This window comes from Kogia breviceps, chromosome 6 (genome assembly GCF_026419965.1).
Source record: "Kogia breviceps isolate mKogBre1 chromosome 6, mKogBre1 haplotype 1, whole genome shotgun sequence".
NCBI lineage: Eukaryota > Metazoa > Chordata > Mammalia > Artiodactyla > Physeteridae > Kogia > Kogia breviceps.
This window is the reverse complement of record NC_081315.1, coordinates 133,422,089-133,438,783: the sequence shown is the minus strand read 5'-3', so window position 1 is coordinate 133,438,783 and position 16,695 is coordinate 133,422,089. Positions and strand designations below refer to the sequence as shown.

General features: G+C 38.3%; 2 protein-coding genes across 4 annotated transcripts in view; one reads left to right on the top strand and one right to left on the bottom strand.

Annotated features, from left to right (window-relative positions):
- The window catches only part of ABHD18 (abhydrolase domain containing 18), a 42,262-nt gene extending 41,300 nt beyond the window's left edge, over positions 1–962 (bottom strand). The window contains exon 1 of the mRNA XM_067036657.1: positions 748–962. The gene's annotated coding sequence lies outside the window, so the exon portion shown is untranslated. The remainder of the gene's footprint in view (positions 1–747) is intronic.
- MFSD8 (major facilitator superfamily domain containing 8) overlaps positions 710–16,695 on the top strand; it is a 49,879-nt gene continuing 33,893 nt past the window's right edge. Inside the window, exons 1-3 of one of the 3 annotated variants that reach the window (XM_067036654.1) lie at positions 710–1,300; positions 10,237–10,328; positions 14,671–14,714. In XM_067036654.1, the coding sequence (XP_066892755.1) occupies positions 1,236–1,300; positions 10,237–10,328; positions 14,671–14,714 (201 nt within the window). In that variant the 5' untranslated portion in view covers positions 710–1,235. The remainder of the gene's footprint in view (positions 1,301–10,236; positions 10,329–14,670; positions 14,715–16,695) is intronic. The other 2 variants (XM_067036655.1, XM_067036656.1) reach the window with 2 other exon arrangements.

Below are 16,695 nucleotides of genomic sequence, written 5' to 3'. Positions count from 1 at the left end.
AGTGCTCCTAAATATTGATCGAAAACAACTGAATTTGGGTCTCAACTCTGACACTTTCACACTGAATGATTCTAGGTAAGTTATTAACTTTCCTAAGCCTTAGTTCTCTGTAAAATAGAAACTTGTCTGCTTTACCTGTCATAGGACAGTTGTGATCAAATGAAATCACATAAGAATGTATCTAGTGCTAGTAAAACAGTAATTGTGACACACATGACTACTGCTACCAATTAGCTTACAAGCCTGCTTGTAGGGGTAAGACGTTAATATGTAAGCACCAGGAAAGCAGCAGCACCAAGATCTACTGAAAACAAACAAAAGCAACCCAGAACATATTTTCTAAAAATGTCATTTTCGTTTTGATGAAAAGATCTGGTCATTGTCAAACTGGTGCTGTGGCTTTTCTAACCCCCAGGTTAGAGCAGCAGGCTCTGCTGAGTGGCATCTTGCAAGGCGGAAGCTCTCAGTCCACGCAGGCGGCGGTGGGTTCGAATTTGAGGATCATCTTCATCCCAGGTCCTACTAAGGCACTACGAGTAAGGTGCCTTTGTAGTTAGCCGAGCAAGTAAACCACAGCGCGTAGCCACCTCCACCTTCCACAAGGAGAAGGGACAGCCCGCCTGCCCACCTCACTCGGCCCGGGACCCCCGCATCTCCCACCATGCCTTGCGCTCTCAGCCCTGCCTACTGGCACGTAGGCAAGCGCTGCAAGGGGCTTGGGAAGCGCGTCCGGGACCGTCTACTTACTTAATGGCCGCTTGGTGGGCGCCTGCTGTCCAGCTGGCCGAGGCTCCGAACGCCACGGCTCTCTAGCCTCTCGGGACTCGCCTTCCTTCTGAGCCCCAACCGCAGCTACGGCAGCCTCTCCGGGAACTGAGAAGCTACGGGGAGCTGACAGGGAAGCTGGGGAGGAGGACGAACCCAGGGCGGGGTGGCTGTTTGGACACGCCCTCTAACCCTCCCCAGCTCTGCCGCGCGTTATCCCTGGAGGCGGAGAGGCGAGTACCCTGTAGGAGGATAAGGACTTAGGGCCCCGCCCTTAACTCTCGTCATCCTCTCGGCACCGCCTCTCCTCCTGCGGGCCCCCGCCTCTGGCCTGGGGTGCTCCGCCCACCCTGGTCGCTGGGCGTGCACGCGCACTCGCTGGCCTGTTTTGACAGCTACAGGCCGCCTGGAATGGGAGGGAGTAGGAGGTATCGCGAGAGTTGGCCCCAAGCCTTGTGGGAGCTGTAATTATGGCGAACCTGAGGGTAGAGGCTGAACAGGAGCCGCTCTTAGGCCACAGCATACCCGGAAGCAGGTGAGTGGATGTTGGGGGGAAGCCCTTCTGACCCTCCTGCGCTGTTGGGACTGGCCCCTTTCCCTGCATCAGGCTTTGTGGGCCGAAGGAGGGGTGCCAGGATGGCGGGAGCCGGCGGCAGGTTGCGCGAGACTTGGTGATTCGCTCTCACTTCCGCGGGGCGCCTTGAGCCGGCGGGTTCTGGTGTAGGTGTTGAAGAAACGCAAACTGCTACTTGTACCTTTACTCCAACACTGATGCAGCAACCAAGCCTCTGCATTTGGCCCTTTACAGAACTGATTATACGTTTCACACAGTTTTATTCGAGACTTGAAGATACCGGTCTCAGTATTCACTTAACTAATTGCCTGATAACTTCTTGATACTTTTTTGCAAGTAAACCTAAGGTGAGCTCCCCTTTGTCCTATGCCAAATGTATAAATAAAGACTAATTTTTAAGCATTTAAGGGATGAAGTGTATTTTGACCCTTATTATTCTAGTTATTTTGACCCTGGAATTGTTAGTTTGTTTCCTATTCCGCAGTTATGTATTTAAACCTTTAGGAAAACGAAGTTAAGTATTATTTTAAACATATATAATTACAGTAAATTAACTAAATTCACATGTAAACTTAAGCTGCCTATGACAGCTGTATGTATGTGGAGATATGTCAGTCCCAATATCCCAATTCATCCCACAGCCCCCCCAACCATAAGTTTGTTCTCTACATCTGAGACTCTGTTTCTGCTTTGCAGATAAGTTCATCTCTACCATTTTTCTAGATTCCACATATAAGTGATATCATGATATTTGTTTTTCTCTTTCTGACTTACTTCGCTCTGTATGACAATCTCTAGATCTGTCCACGTCTCTGCAAGTGGTACTGTTTCCTTCTTTTTAATGGCTGAGTAATATTCCATTGTATAGATGTTCCACATCTTCTTTATCCATTTCTCTGTCAATGGACATTGAGGTTGCTTCCATGTCCTGGCTATTGTAAATAGTGCTGCAGTGAACATCAGGGTGCATGCATCCTTTCGAATTATGGTTTTCTCTGGATGTATGCCTAGGAGTGAGATTGCTGGATCATGTGGTAGCTCTATTTTTAGTTTTTAAAGGAACCTCCATACTGTTCTCCATAGTGGTTGTACCAATTTACATTCCCACCAACAGTGTAGGAGGGTTCCCTTTTCTCCACACTCTCCAGCATTTATTGTTTGTAGAATTTTTGTTGATGGCCATCCTGACCAGCGTGAGGTGATACCTCATTGTGGTTTTGATTTGCATTTCTCTAATAATTAATGATGTTGAGCATCTTTTCATGTGCTTGTTGGCCATCTGTATGTTTTCTTTGGAGAAATGTCTGTTTAGGTCTTCTGGCCATGTTTTGATTGGGTTGTTTGTGGGTTTTGATATTGAGCTGCATGTGCATTTTGTATAATTTGGAGATTATTGCCTTGTCATTTGCTTCATTTGCAAATATTTTCTCCCATTCTGAGGGCTGTCTTTTCGTTTTGTTTATGGTTTCTTTTGTTGTGCAAAAGCTTTTAAGTTTAATTAGGTCTCATTTGTTTATTTTTGTTTTTATTTTCATTACTCTAGGAGACGGTCGAAAAAGATCTTGCTGTGATTTACGTCAGAGAGTATTCTGCCTATATTTTCCTCTGAGAGTTTTATACAGTAGTATCTAGCCTTACATTTACGTCTTTAATCCTTTGAGTTGATTTCTGTGTATGAGCCCCAAACCTTTTTTAAAAATCATTTTGTTTGAAACCCTTTGGAAAATGTATTTGTCAGGTCCCTGATTTACTAAATGGAATATATGGAATGTAATTTTGTTTACATTTTATCTTGAGATCATTAAAATGAATGTTACTACTGAAATATATTGTGATAGGGTGACATCCTCCAGGCCTAATAAGGCATTTGGGACTATGTGCTGCTATACCGATTTGTTCTACAATGCTATACTTTTCATATCTATTTTTCATTTTTCAGCCTATTCTGATTCTGGCAGACTATTCCTCATCATGTTTTTGTTATCTTTTGGCAAGCTCGTTTTTGTTGCTGTCTGCAAACTTTTCTTCTCCCAACTTTTCTTTGGGACTTCTAGTTTGCTGTGGCTTTGAAAATCATGTATCTTTTTTTTTTTTTTTTTTTTTAAATCATGTATCTTAAGCCTAATAGAATTGTAGGGAGTTAGAACATGGAAGCTCTGACTGAAAGCTAAAGATCTCTCGTATTAATCAAGTGCACGAGCTTGAGTACATGGATTTTGTGATTTTTGGATTTCTCAGCATTGTTTTTGCTTCTCCCTAATTCTTGGTTGTTTTCCAGATAGATTTCAGGATCCTTGAGTTATGGTTAGATGTATTCTTACGGTACATTCTGTCACTTTGTCCAAATAAACCTACTTTAAAAGGGGATTTTTTTTTCTTTCTCTTACGTTCAAGTAATTGATGCTCATTAGGGTCCATTTAAATTCAGATGTTCTGCCTATCTGAATTTAATTTCTAGATTTAACATTTTTAAAATAAAAAGGGAGTATTTTGAGAATAATTCAATAAGTGTACTGTCTTTAAAAACGTAGATTCCCTAGTAAAGGGAACAGAGGTAAAACTAACTGGCAAGCCCTGTTCACTTTGAGTAAATTGCAAAAACATGAGCCTAGTTCACCACCAACCTCAACCTTTCATCAAGTCCTCAGGAATCCCCACTGACCCTATCATAGAATTTAGGAGACCAGAGTTGGCAGACTTTTCCTGTAAAGGCCCATATGGTAAATATTTTAGGCTTTGCAGGCCAAGAGGCAAAATCAAAGTTATTATATAGGTACTTAGATAACAAGAAAGAAAATAAATTTCCACAAAATTTTATAGTAATGAAATTTAAAATGTAATAATAAATGAGTACAATTTTTTTGTAATACAAGTCTAATAATGAGAGGAATAGAATTCTTGTTTGGGGGGGAGTTGGCATTTTGTTTAATTGGAGCTCAAAGTTAATGTTTTCTGTCATGAAATTGATCACAAATATTCATCTGTAAAAGCCATTCTTAGCTCATGGGCTACGCAAAAACAGGTGGTAGGCCAAATTTGGCCCTATTAGACTGTAGTTTGCTGATCCCTCTCTTAGAATATCCTAAAGTATTATAGGTGCTTAATATTTTTCTTTGCAACGTTAGCCTAGTCTCTGTGAAATAGATATTACTAGAACTTATGGTTGTATACAAGATACTTTTATAGAACATTCTCAATTTATTTCTGTCTTTTAATTTCTATAACTGTTACACCATTACACTATTTTGTCAGTGACCACACACTGCTTTCTCTTATCCTCTTTCAATATAGGTTCTTTTTTGCTGTTCAGTAGTTCACAGATGCTCTCTCTGGTAAAAGTACAATTTTATTTTTCCCCTCAGTAAATCCATGTGTATTCCTCATAGTTTTTGAGTCGCAACTTTGATAAACATGCTATCATTTGAGGTATAGTTTGTAATGAAAATTTTGGACAGGACAAAACCCTTTAGCACTGCAGCTTTACTGCGAGGAGAATCTCAAATGGAGAACTAATACCAGAATACAGCAATGATAATAGAAAGGTATCAAAATGTTAAACAAATCACGTTGGAATGTAATAAAAATGGTAACTTGATTGAAGGACAGTTATATTCTCCTACGTTCCTACCAACAAGGAAGAAAGATACATTTCTTCACCAAAGTTATACTTAAAAAAAATATATTTATTTTTTGGCTGCATTGGATCTTCATTGCTGCGCATAGGCTTTCTCTAGTTGTGGAGAGCGTGGGCTACTCTTCACTGCAGTGTGCAGGCTTCTTATTGCAGTGGCTTCTCTTGTTACAGAGCATGGGCCCTAGCCACTGCACCACCAGAGAAGCCTACTTTTCCTTCTTTTTAATTCAAAAAGTATAACTGGGACTTCCCTTGTGGCGCAGTGGTTAAGAATCCGCCTGCCAATGAAGGGGACACAGGTTCGATCCCTGGTCCGGGAAGATCCCACATGCCGTGGAGCAACTAAGCCCGTGCGCCACAACTACTGAGCCTGAGCTCTAGAGCCCGCAAGCCACAACTACTGAGCCCACGTGCCACAACTACTGAAGCCTGCACGCCTAGAAGCCATGCTCTGCAACAAGAGAAGCCACGACAATGAGAAGCCTGTGCACCGCAACAGAGTGGCCCCCCCACTGCAACTAGAGAAAGCCCGCACACAGCAACGAAGACCGAACACAGCCAAAAATAAATAAATACATGAATAGATAAATAAATTTTTTTTTTAAATGAAGGAAAAGTAACATTTATGTTTTGAAACATTTTAAATCCATAGAAAAATTGAAAAAACAGTGCAATAAATACCTGATTACCCTGTCATTGTTAGCCTTTTCCACACTGCTCAAATCTTTCTACACACACACACGCACACACACATACACATACACACACACAACCACCCGTCTTTTGCCAGACTACCCAAAAGTAGGTTGAAGACATTATGGCACTTTATCCTAAATATTTTAGTCTGCAGCCTACATCTCCCCAAAACATAGACTTTCTTTTACACAGCGATGTCACTGTTACCACAGCTAGAAATACACTACTAATTCAAAATATCATATACTATACAGTCTATACTCATATTTTTCCAGTTGTTCCAAAAATGTACTCTACAGCTATTCTTTTTTAAACAGGATCTGATTAATGTTCAAGCATTGATCCTTATGTCTTTTTAGACTCCTCCAACCTAAAACTGTCCCCTGACCTTCTCTTTTGTTCTTACTAACATTGAATCCTCTGATAAGTCTAGATTAGTTTTCTGTTTTCTTTGGAACATCTCACGTTCTGAATTTGTGGACCATTTCTGGGTAGATCCCGGTCAAACATTTCTGGCAAGAAAATCCCATGGCTTATGTTGAGAACATCCCAGTGTATTCTGTCAGGAGGCATTGGATGCCAGGCCATCCCACTGTCAGGGATGCCACGCTTGACTACTTGGTTAAGAGAGTGACTGTTATATCTCTCAATTATAAAGGGTCATTTTCCATTTTCTGATTAGTGGATTGACAAAAGAGTGATACTTTGAGAACTTTTGACCTTCCAACCAGTTATTTTAGGATTCACTGATGATCTTTGCTTTCATCCATTATTACATGGAGAGTAAATGGTGATTTTCTATCATCCCTTCAATATTTAATAGCTGTCATTAAAAGAAGAAAGATTTTTGACTGACCTTCAAGTCAAAGTCACTCAAACAATTTTATTACATTTTTTTCAGAATCAAATTATTTACTTCTCTTAGTTCCATAACTTAGATAAGATATGAGCAAATTGGTTATTTGAACATGTTCAGGCTTATTTTAGTGATAGTTCTTATTCGTGATTATCAGTTAGATTTCCGATCTCCAGAAAATAATGAGTTCATTAAAACTATAATAGTAACCCAGTACTTTAAAGTGATACCAGAATTCAGTGCTGTGGGATTGAATGGTGTATACCTTTTGCTGATATGTAATAATAGCAAGTCCCCTACATACGAACGAGTTCCATTCTGAGAGCGCATTCGTAAGTCCCTAGGTACCCAATAACACAATCGGCTATGCAGTACTGTACTGTAATAGGTTTATAATACTTTTCACACAAATAACACATAAAAACAAACAAACACAAAAAATAAAACATTTTTAATCTTACAGTACAGTACCTTGAAAAGTACAGTAGTACAGCACAACAGCTGGCACACAGGGGCTGGCATCGAGTGAACAGGCAAGAAGAGTTACTGACTGGAGGAGGGGAGGAGGTGGGAGATGGCAGAGCTGAAGGATCGTCAGCAACAGGAGACGGAGGGCAAGCTGCAGTTTCACTCACGCCTGACGCTGATGGCCCAGGTTCTGGTTCCTTGCTGGATTCAGTTCTATCTACCCTCTTGAAAAAATGATCCAGTGATGTCTGGGTAGTAGCTCTTTTTATCTCATCATGGATGACACGGTAGCACTGGATTGCATTCTGAACGGCTGCTGCAACCTTCGTGTACCATTCTACGTTCAGGTCCTGTGCCTCACAAACTAACAGTGCCTCCTCAAATAAAGACAATCCCTTGCCATTTCCCGTGTCGTGAATCTCTTCGTTTCTTCAGTTACTTCTCCTTCCTCTTGTCTCTCTCCGTCCTTTCTCTGGGCCTCCAGTTTCATCAGATCTTCATTAGTAAGCTCCTCGTGTTGCACAGCAAGGAGTTCGGTGAAGTCGTCCTCATGCAGATCTAGCTCTGGCTTCTCGCTGAGGGTCACTAAGTTGCTGAAGAGCTCTTTGGACTCCTCATCCACCTTCTCAAATCCATGAAAATCGTGAACAAACTGCAGGCAAAGGTTCTTCCAAACCCCATTCATGGTGACGGCGGTAACCTCACGCCAAGCAAAGTCAATGTTTTTTGTGGCCTTGTAGATGTTATAGTCCTTCCAAAACTGTCGCAAGGTTGTTCCTGATTCGTCAGTCGCCTTTACTGCCTGACTAAAAGTGATGTAAATAATATTTCTTGAAAGTGGCTGTAACTCCCTGGTCCATAGGTTGGATGAGGGACATAGTACTTGGTGGCAGATGCACTACACTGATGTTGGGGTGAAAGTCGTTCATGAATGGGGGATGGTCTGGAACATTATCGAGCAGCAAAAGAATGTTGAATGGGACGTCCTTCTCCAAGCAATATTTCTCTACCTCCGGGATAAAGTGGTGGAAAAACCAATCCTGGAAAATGGCCTGTGTAACCCGGGCTTTGGGGTTATTCTTCCACACAAGAGGAAGAGAGCCCTTGGCTATATTTTTAAGGGCTCTTGGGGCCTCTGAATGATAAACTAGGAGAGGCTTCAGCTTCATATCGCCAGAAGCATGGCCACCAGACAACAGAGTTAGCCTGTCCTTTGCTGCTCTATAGCCTGGCATCGACTGTTCCTCCTTACTGATGTAACTTTGGTCTGGCATCCTCCTCCAGTGCAGTCCTGTCTCATCCACAATAAGAACCTGCTCGGGTGAGTATATACCTTCATCAATAATTTCTCAAAGCGTTTCAGGAAATTCCCAGGCAGCTACCGTATCTGCACTCGCTGCCTCGCCAATTACTTTCACGTTGTGAAGGTTGGCTGTAGCCTTGAACTGATGAAACCAGCCATGGCTGGCATTAAAAGGTGCGCCCTCTGATTCTTCACCGTGTTTCTTTGTCAAGTCTTCATAAAGGCTTTTGGCTTCCACTTGAATCAGCATTAAGCTGAGTGGGACTCAACGCTGATACTGATCCTTCATCTACACCCTGAGAACTTTCTCCATCTCCATCATTTTTCCACACTTCTTTGATATTATTGTCGACATCATTGGCACATCAGACTTCATGTATTCCATGATCTCATCCATGTTCTTAGAATCGTGCTGATGGTTGAACGATTCATGTTGTAAGAATGAGCGACGCCAACCATCTTTTTGCCTGGCTCCACTCTATCAATTATTTTCACTTTTGTTTCCATCGTTATCACTTGGCACTTCTTAGCGGTACCAGACACATCACCGCTGCTTTTAAGCTTGCTTTGACATCCTGGGCTTGAAATAAAGATACTGTACTACTGTACCCTATACAGTACTGTACAGTAAAGTACACAAAAGCACAACCACTTTTAGAGGATGCCCACATGTGACAATGTTTGCCAGACATGTGAACTAACTTATGTGATTGGACATGTGAACGCATGTTCGCATCTTTGAAAGTTTGTAACTTGAAGGTTCATATGTAGGGGACTTCCTGTATCTGCATTATGTATTCCAAATTTCAGTATATTGATTTACAAGTACGAGCATCTGGGGTTTTGCTGTTTTTCAGGTATGCGACATTACAGTCTATTTTTGTGGAACAGCATATACAGTGTTAAGCACTTCATATGTATTATATCAGGAACTAATATATCTGGCACATAATAGATCTAATAAATGTTATTTCTCTTCTTCATTCCCTCTCTAACATTCCCAGTCACGTCACATTTTAAAAAAACATAATTTCTTTTTTGAAGACTAACAGTTCTAAGTCTATTTTAGAAAATAATGTTGGAATATAAGATGGCATTTTGTCTGTTGTGCTTGTTTTAATTATTTGAAAACATAATGCTTATATTAGGGTAAATTTGTTAACTCTTTTTGTGTGCATATGTGAAAATGTAATGGGTACACATGCTAATGTTATCACCTGACAGAGGTAGGCTACGTGGTTAACATACCTGCCCTTAATCCAGGTCAAGGGTGATAATGAAAGGTCAATCCAGTCTGGATGGGCCTTGGTCTCTCTTGAGCTTGTCTGGCAACCTGTGTTGGAGCAAAGACAGATGTTTCAGGAGGTCCCAGGGCTACGAATGTCTTAGGTCACATCAGACCTTTCTGGTGTCACTTTTATATTCATTTTGCTGAACGTACCCAACTAAAATAGCTTCCTACAGCAAAGTTAATTTGGTGTCATCAAGTAGAGAATGTCATAATGATGACAGTTATTATCGTTTAATAGTTACTAGTTGTATATCCCACCTGTAGGAGATCTAATGGTTGTAGTTTATTTTATTTATTTTGATATACTTTATTCATTTTGTCAGTTTAGCAAATTTAAACATGCTTGATTCATAAGTTTATAGCATGCCAACAATAGCAAAATAATTGGTTTACAAAATGTTTTGCCTTTTTAAGCTGCCTCACGTCTCCCAAGTTTCTATGCACAGTGATCCGTAAATATAATCCATGGAAATTAAAAGATATAATACTTATTTATAGATGAATTAGTATAGTAAAAACCAATATTAGTAAATTATACCTCTATCATATAATTTTCATGACTTTAGGAGAGAGAAAATAAAATTGTGCCACAGAAAGATTTGCATGTACTGAGATAACTTTATACTACGTTTTTCTTCTTTATACCTAGAGAATGGGATATTATAGAAACTGAGGAGCATTATAAGAGCCGATGGAGATCTATTAGGATTCTGTATCTTACTATGTTTCTTAGCAGTGTAGGTAAGTATTAGAAATTATACATAATTTTTAAAATTTAGATAAAATATCATATTTTAATGTCATTTAATTAAAAATTATTTTTTATTATGGTAAAAACCACATAAAATAAAATGTACCGTCTTAACCATCTCTAAGATCAGAGGTGTTAAATATCTCTACATGGTTGTATAACCAATCTCCAGAACTTTATCTTGTAAAATTGAAACTCTATACCCATTAAACAACAACTCATTTCCCCTTCCCTCAGCCACCATTAACCATCATTTTGCTTTCTGTTTCTATGAACTTGACTACTCTAGATAGTTCATATAAATGAAATCATACAGTATTTTTAATTTTGTGACTAGTTTATTTCATTTAGCAGAATGTCCTCAAGGTTCATCCATGTTGTAGCATGTGTCAGAATTTCCTTCCTTTTTAAGGTTGAATAACAGTCTGTTGTATAAATTCTAGGAGAGGGCAAACTTTTCCTTTACTTTCTTAGGTTTTATAGCTAAGAAAGTAAAGGAAAGTTTTTAAATTTGGGGCCTGCGAATTAAACTGACAAAAGGCAGATCAACAGGAGAAAAGCATAAAAATTTATTTGATGTTAATATTTTTATGTGAGATACGGGGCTTCATAGAAAAGAGAAAACCCCAAAGAAAGGGTTAGACTCAGGGACTTACTTATACTATTTTAACAAGGGTCTCTAATTGTGGAGAGGTGACTAGACAAAGAAAAGGGGTTGGCTTTCTAGGGATGGTAAATTGTGGGAAAGTGACTAGGAAATACATGGGGGAAACCAATGGAGGATGAGGGTTATTTGAGTCAGGTTTGTTTGTGCAGACTCATCTCAGCATTGATGCTCCATCTCCAGTGATAGGAATGTTTTCTTCTTCCTGGTACTCGAAGAGCACATTTCTCAGGGGAAATTTATGCCCAGTTTTTAGGCAGAAAGGGGGAAGACAGAAAGCCCTTCTGTGTCTGCTGTTTGTTAGTTGCCTTCAGCTCAAAATAATCAATATGCCAAAGCAGCATATTTTGGGGTAGCATGTTCTGATCCCCTTCAGCATATACCACATTTTGTTTACCCATTTATCTGTTGATGAACATTTGGGTTGATTCCATATCTTGTTTCTTACACATGGCTGCTGTGGGTATGGGTGTGCAAATATCTCTTTAACATCCTGCTTTCAGTTCTTTTGGGTATATATGCAGAAGTGGAATTGCTAGATCATATGATAATTCTATTTTTAATTTTTTTAGGAACTGCTATGCTTTTTTCCATAGCTGCTGCTGCATTTTACATTCCCATCGACAGTCGGGATTCAGATTTTTCCACATCCTCACCAACTCTTATTTTATGTTTATTTGACATTAGTCATTCTAATGGGGTAGTAGCTTATTGTGACTTTGATTTGTATCTCCTTGATGATTACTCACGTTAGGCATCTTTTCACGTGCATATTGACCATCTGTATATCTTCTTTGGAGAAATGTCTGTTCAAGTCCTTTGCCCATTTTTTAAATAAGGTTGTTTTTTGTTGTTGTTGAGTTGTAGGAGTTCTTTATATATTCTGAATATTAATCCCTGATCAGATATATGATTTGCAAATATTTTCAACCATTCCGTGACTCTTTTTTTCACTCTGCTGATTGTGCCCTTTGATTCACAGAAGTTTTAAATTTTGATGTAGTTTAATGTATTTGCTTTTTTCTTTTGTTGCCTGTGAACCTCATTTAACTTTTATATTGACACATACCAATAGTAAAGTCCAAGAATATTAATCTGTATAGCTTGATTATTTTAACCTATTAACATTATTTCTGAAAATATATTTACTGAAAAAGTTAACCTTTATGAGGAAAAAAGTTTTAATATTAAGAGCTGTAATTATGTTAAAAATGGTAAGGAATGAAAATATATAGGAATTCTCAATACTGTGATAGTTTATAAAGGAATGTTTTAGGGAATCATTTTTTTTCCAAGCATGGACTCTAAGTCCATAGGCAATAATTTTACAAATGGTTTCTTTCCCTGAGATGGATTTAGTGAAGGTCATTTGACTAAGTTGTTTTCCATATCCTTTCCATTTATCCCAGGTCACCCTCTTGTTCTCTCTCTCTTGCCAGTCTTCTTTATGATTCAACATTGAGTAAAAATAGATTTTAAATAAAGCCAAAACTAAAGAAAAGTACAAAATAAAGGATATTTTCAACAGTTTTTTGGATTGTATATCTATTATTATGCTTTCCACAGATATCAGGAAAAAATGTTGATTCAAATTAGCTTGAACAGTAATTTGTATTTTCTTATAAGATATCCATAGTGGGACAACTCCAGGTGAAGTTCACTGGCTCTGCTTCTGAATAAGTTTTTTGGTTTTGCTCTCTTCTGCATATTGCCTTCATTCTGAGGCTATAGGAGGGATGCAGCAGCAGTTCCACGTGTCACATCCTTCCACATTAATTTTTATTGATTGAAAGGGACTTATGTTTTAAACCTCCAAAGAGATGAGGAGTCCTTTCTTGGAGGTCCCAAAATAGACCTCCCCTTATTTCTCACTGGTCAGAATTGGGTTACCTGTTAATTTCTAAACCCATCATCAGCTGGGATAGTGAGATCTAATCAGGATCTACCCTCTGGAATTTGGGGTGGACAGAGTGTCCTCTAAAGCCTGTGGCTTTGTGGAGGAGTGATGGATACCTCAATACAACCAGGATTCTATCGAGAGGAGGAAGGGGGCAAATGAATGTTGTTTAGGTAACAATCTCTGCAACAGATTGTTTTTTTATTTAAAGCACTTCTAATTTTTGTACTCATTTATCTAAAATATAAGTAATAATTTCAAATTTAACAGCAAAAATTTTTTTAACTTTAGATTTTAATTGGCATGTGAAACATTTTACCTGTTTACAAGTTTCTTGATTGTGATATAGTAGTCTTATTTTCAAACATTAGTTGATTGTTTTCATGAAGTCAATGTGTTAATTCAAAATACACTAAGATGAAGCTAATAATTAAATTATTTTTTAAAGACTTTTAAAAAGGAATGTAGTACTGATACTGCTACAACACAGATGAACCTTGAAAGCATTATGCAAAGAAAGAAGCCAGACACAAAAGACCATATATTGTGTGATTCTATTCATATGAAAGTCCAGAATAGGAAAATCTATAGAGACAGAAAGTAGATTAGTGGTTGCTTAGGGTTGTTGGGGAAACGATAGAGGATAGCAGAGTATAGCTAAAGGGTCCAGGGTTTCTTTTTGAGGTGACTAAAATATTCTAAAATTGACTGTAGTCATGGTTGCACATATCTGGCATGCTAAGAACCATTGAATTGTACACTTTAAATGGGTGAATTCATTGTGAATTATATCTTAATAGAGCTGTTTTTTTTTAAATAGCCTTGATAGAGTTGTGATTGGATGTGCCTAATATTTAAAATCGACAAATAACATTGGAGTTTATCATTACAGTTCTCAAGCAATAAAACCTAGCAGAGATAATTTTCTTTTAAGGTATGCCCGTCTTGAGAAATTCTGGTTCTTTATAGCCACTGCCCCCTTTAAAGATCATTTTCCTTCTTCTTAGTCCTCCCTACAGTGAATTATCTCTCCCAAACAACACAGATTAGAAGTCTAGCAATTCCTCTATAACAAAGTAGCCTCACCTCCATTCATTTCTGCTATAAAAACTTAACAAAGCTCTCAGTAATTTTCTTTTAAAATAATTTATTTATTTATTTTTGGCTGCCTTGGGTCTTCGTTGCTGTGCGTGGGCTTTCTCTAGTTACGGTGAGCAGGGGCTACTCTTTGTTACAGTGCACGGGCTTCTCATTGCGGTGGCTTCTCTTGCTGCGGAGCGTGGGCTCTAGGTGCACAGGCTTCAGTAGTTGTGGCATGTGGACTCAGTAGTTGTGGCTCGTGGGCTCTAGAGCACAGGCTCAGTAGTTGTGGTGCATGGGCTTAGTTGCTCCACGGCATGTGGAATCCTTCCAGACCAGAACTCGAACCCATGTCCCCTACATTGGCAGGCAGATTCTTAACCACTCCGCCACCAGGGAAGTTCCAGTAATTTTCATTTACAGTAAAGACACGTGAATAAGGAGAAATAGGTCCTCTGCTTTTATTAAGTTAATTGTGGTGAGGGACTATAATTATATATATGTTTTCCAGCCTGTAATATTTGTTTTCCTTCTGATAAATAAAACCCCATTGCTTAATAAACTAGACATTTGTGGTCATAAATTTGTAAATTCAGAGTGATGTTTTAAAATCCATGCTATAGCTCAAAAATTTATATCTATAGTGATGAAATTATTATAAGTATAAATAACAGAATTTGCCTCTTCACAGGATTTTCTATTGTGATAATGTCAATATGGCCATATCTCCAAAAGGTTTGTGCACTTTATTCGTCTCTTATGTAGCTGTAGTAGTAATAACTCTTATGTAGTTAAGAGTTTTCTAGAGAGTCTCTTTGGTATTCTGAGTTAATCTTTACTAAAATAACTTGAGATAATAATTCTTCAAAAGAGGCTTATAAGTAAGGTGACTGTATGCTTTATTGTGCAAACCAGAGCACTCTTGAAGTGAAAAGAGTGCTTTAGCGGGAAAATAGGATTATATCCAGACAATTGCAGGCAAATGTAATTGTATGGTCACCTACTTATTAGCCACTTTCCCATCCCATCCATACCCCTTCCCTAATAAAAAGGAAACTAAGCTAGACATAGTCTGAATTCCTAATATGTATAAATGATATTGCTATGGAATAACTTGATGCTTTCTGATAGAATTAATTTGGGTTGTCAGGTGACATTGTGAAAAGAATAGACAATATATGTATTTTGATGCTGTGGTTACTACATGGGAAGGAGGGAGTGGCAAGAAGATGCAAGTTTGGTGGATACTCTGACATCAGTTGATCATCAGTTGATGACCAAGTTCTGTAAATTCTACCTTTTTAAAAAATATATTTGACATATAACTGTCAGTTCTGTCTTAAAATTCTGGTAATGAATTTATTAAAAATCAGTATTTAAGTTGGAGACATAACTGATCTATAATAATATTTCAGTTAAGGTTCTTGAAGGAGTTCCTCTGTGCTTCCTAACTCCTCTTCACTCCTTAACCTGCTACAATCTGATTAACTCCTCTGCTACCCTGCAACTGCTCTTGATGAGGTCTCCAATGACTTAATTCCTCACCAAATAGTAGATACTTTTCAGTCCTTACTTTAGGTGACATTTGGGTAGTGTTTGACATTGTTGTCCTCTCTTTGCTTCTTGAAACTCTCAGCTTCCATGACATTACTCTTAACTCTTTATTCTTAAATTATTTTGTATATTTTTCTTTATCAACTTGCCCCTTATATTTTGGTTTTCTCCGGGGGGGGGGGGCGGGGAGAGAGAGAGAGAGAGAGAGAGAGAGAGAGAGAGTTTCAGCCTAAATCCTGAGCCTTGGCCAATATTAGATCTATAGCCAGTAATTTATTATATCATGTACTTGGATGAACCTAAGGTCCTCAGATCTTTACACTTTTACCTCCTTTTTTTTCTGGAGTGCTTTCCTTCCCTCCATCTCTCCTTTCCTTTGCCATTCCCTTCCTCCCTTCTTCTCCACTATTTTTTATTAATTCTTCAAGGCTTTTCTGCAATGTCACCTTCTCTGAAAAGCGTTTTCTTACTGTCCCTCACCCCAGTTTGCATTAGAAGGCAACAGTATCCCTTTATCATTGATACTTATCAATGAGTGTTGTAACAGCATGTTACAGAGAGATTACCTAACTTCTCTACAAGATTCTTAGAATGGTTGGATGGCTTCAACAAAAATAGTACACACATTTGATGAATATTTAAGGTTTAAAAATTATACCTATTATATAAGAAATTTATTGACATCTTATATTTCATTTTAGATTTTTTAGTTTTTACAATTTTTAACTTAAAAATACTATTTTCTTCTGCTATCTTTTAAAAGAAATATAGGAAAAAATACACATTTTACTTTTTAGTGATTTAGTGCCACATTTTCACTGCCATTTTGAAAATTAATTTAAACTAATTAAAAATTTATTTTACATGAAATCATTACTCATGACACTAAAAATTCTTTCCATACTGGCAGAATTATTAGAATTGGAACAGAATATTTAACAATTCTGGAGCAATATCTTCTGTGCTGAAATATGTATTTCCATGTATCAAAACTCTTGATTTCTATGGTCCCTGTATCTAGTTTGTTTAACCTCAAAGTTCTCAAAAGAAAGGTATTTACAAAATTAGGTCTACTCAGCATAAGTTGAATTTTGAAAAGGTTCACTCCTTTCTCCAGATATTTGCAATCTCTTCAAAGGTAAATTTATTAAGAGCACACAAA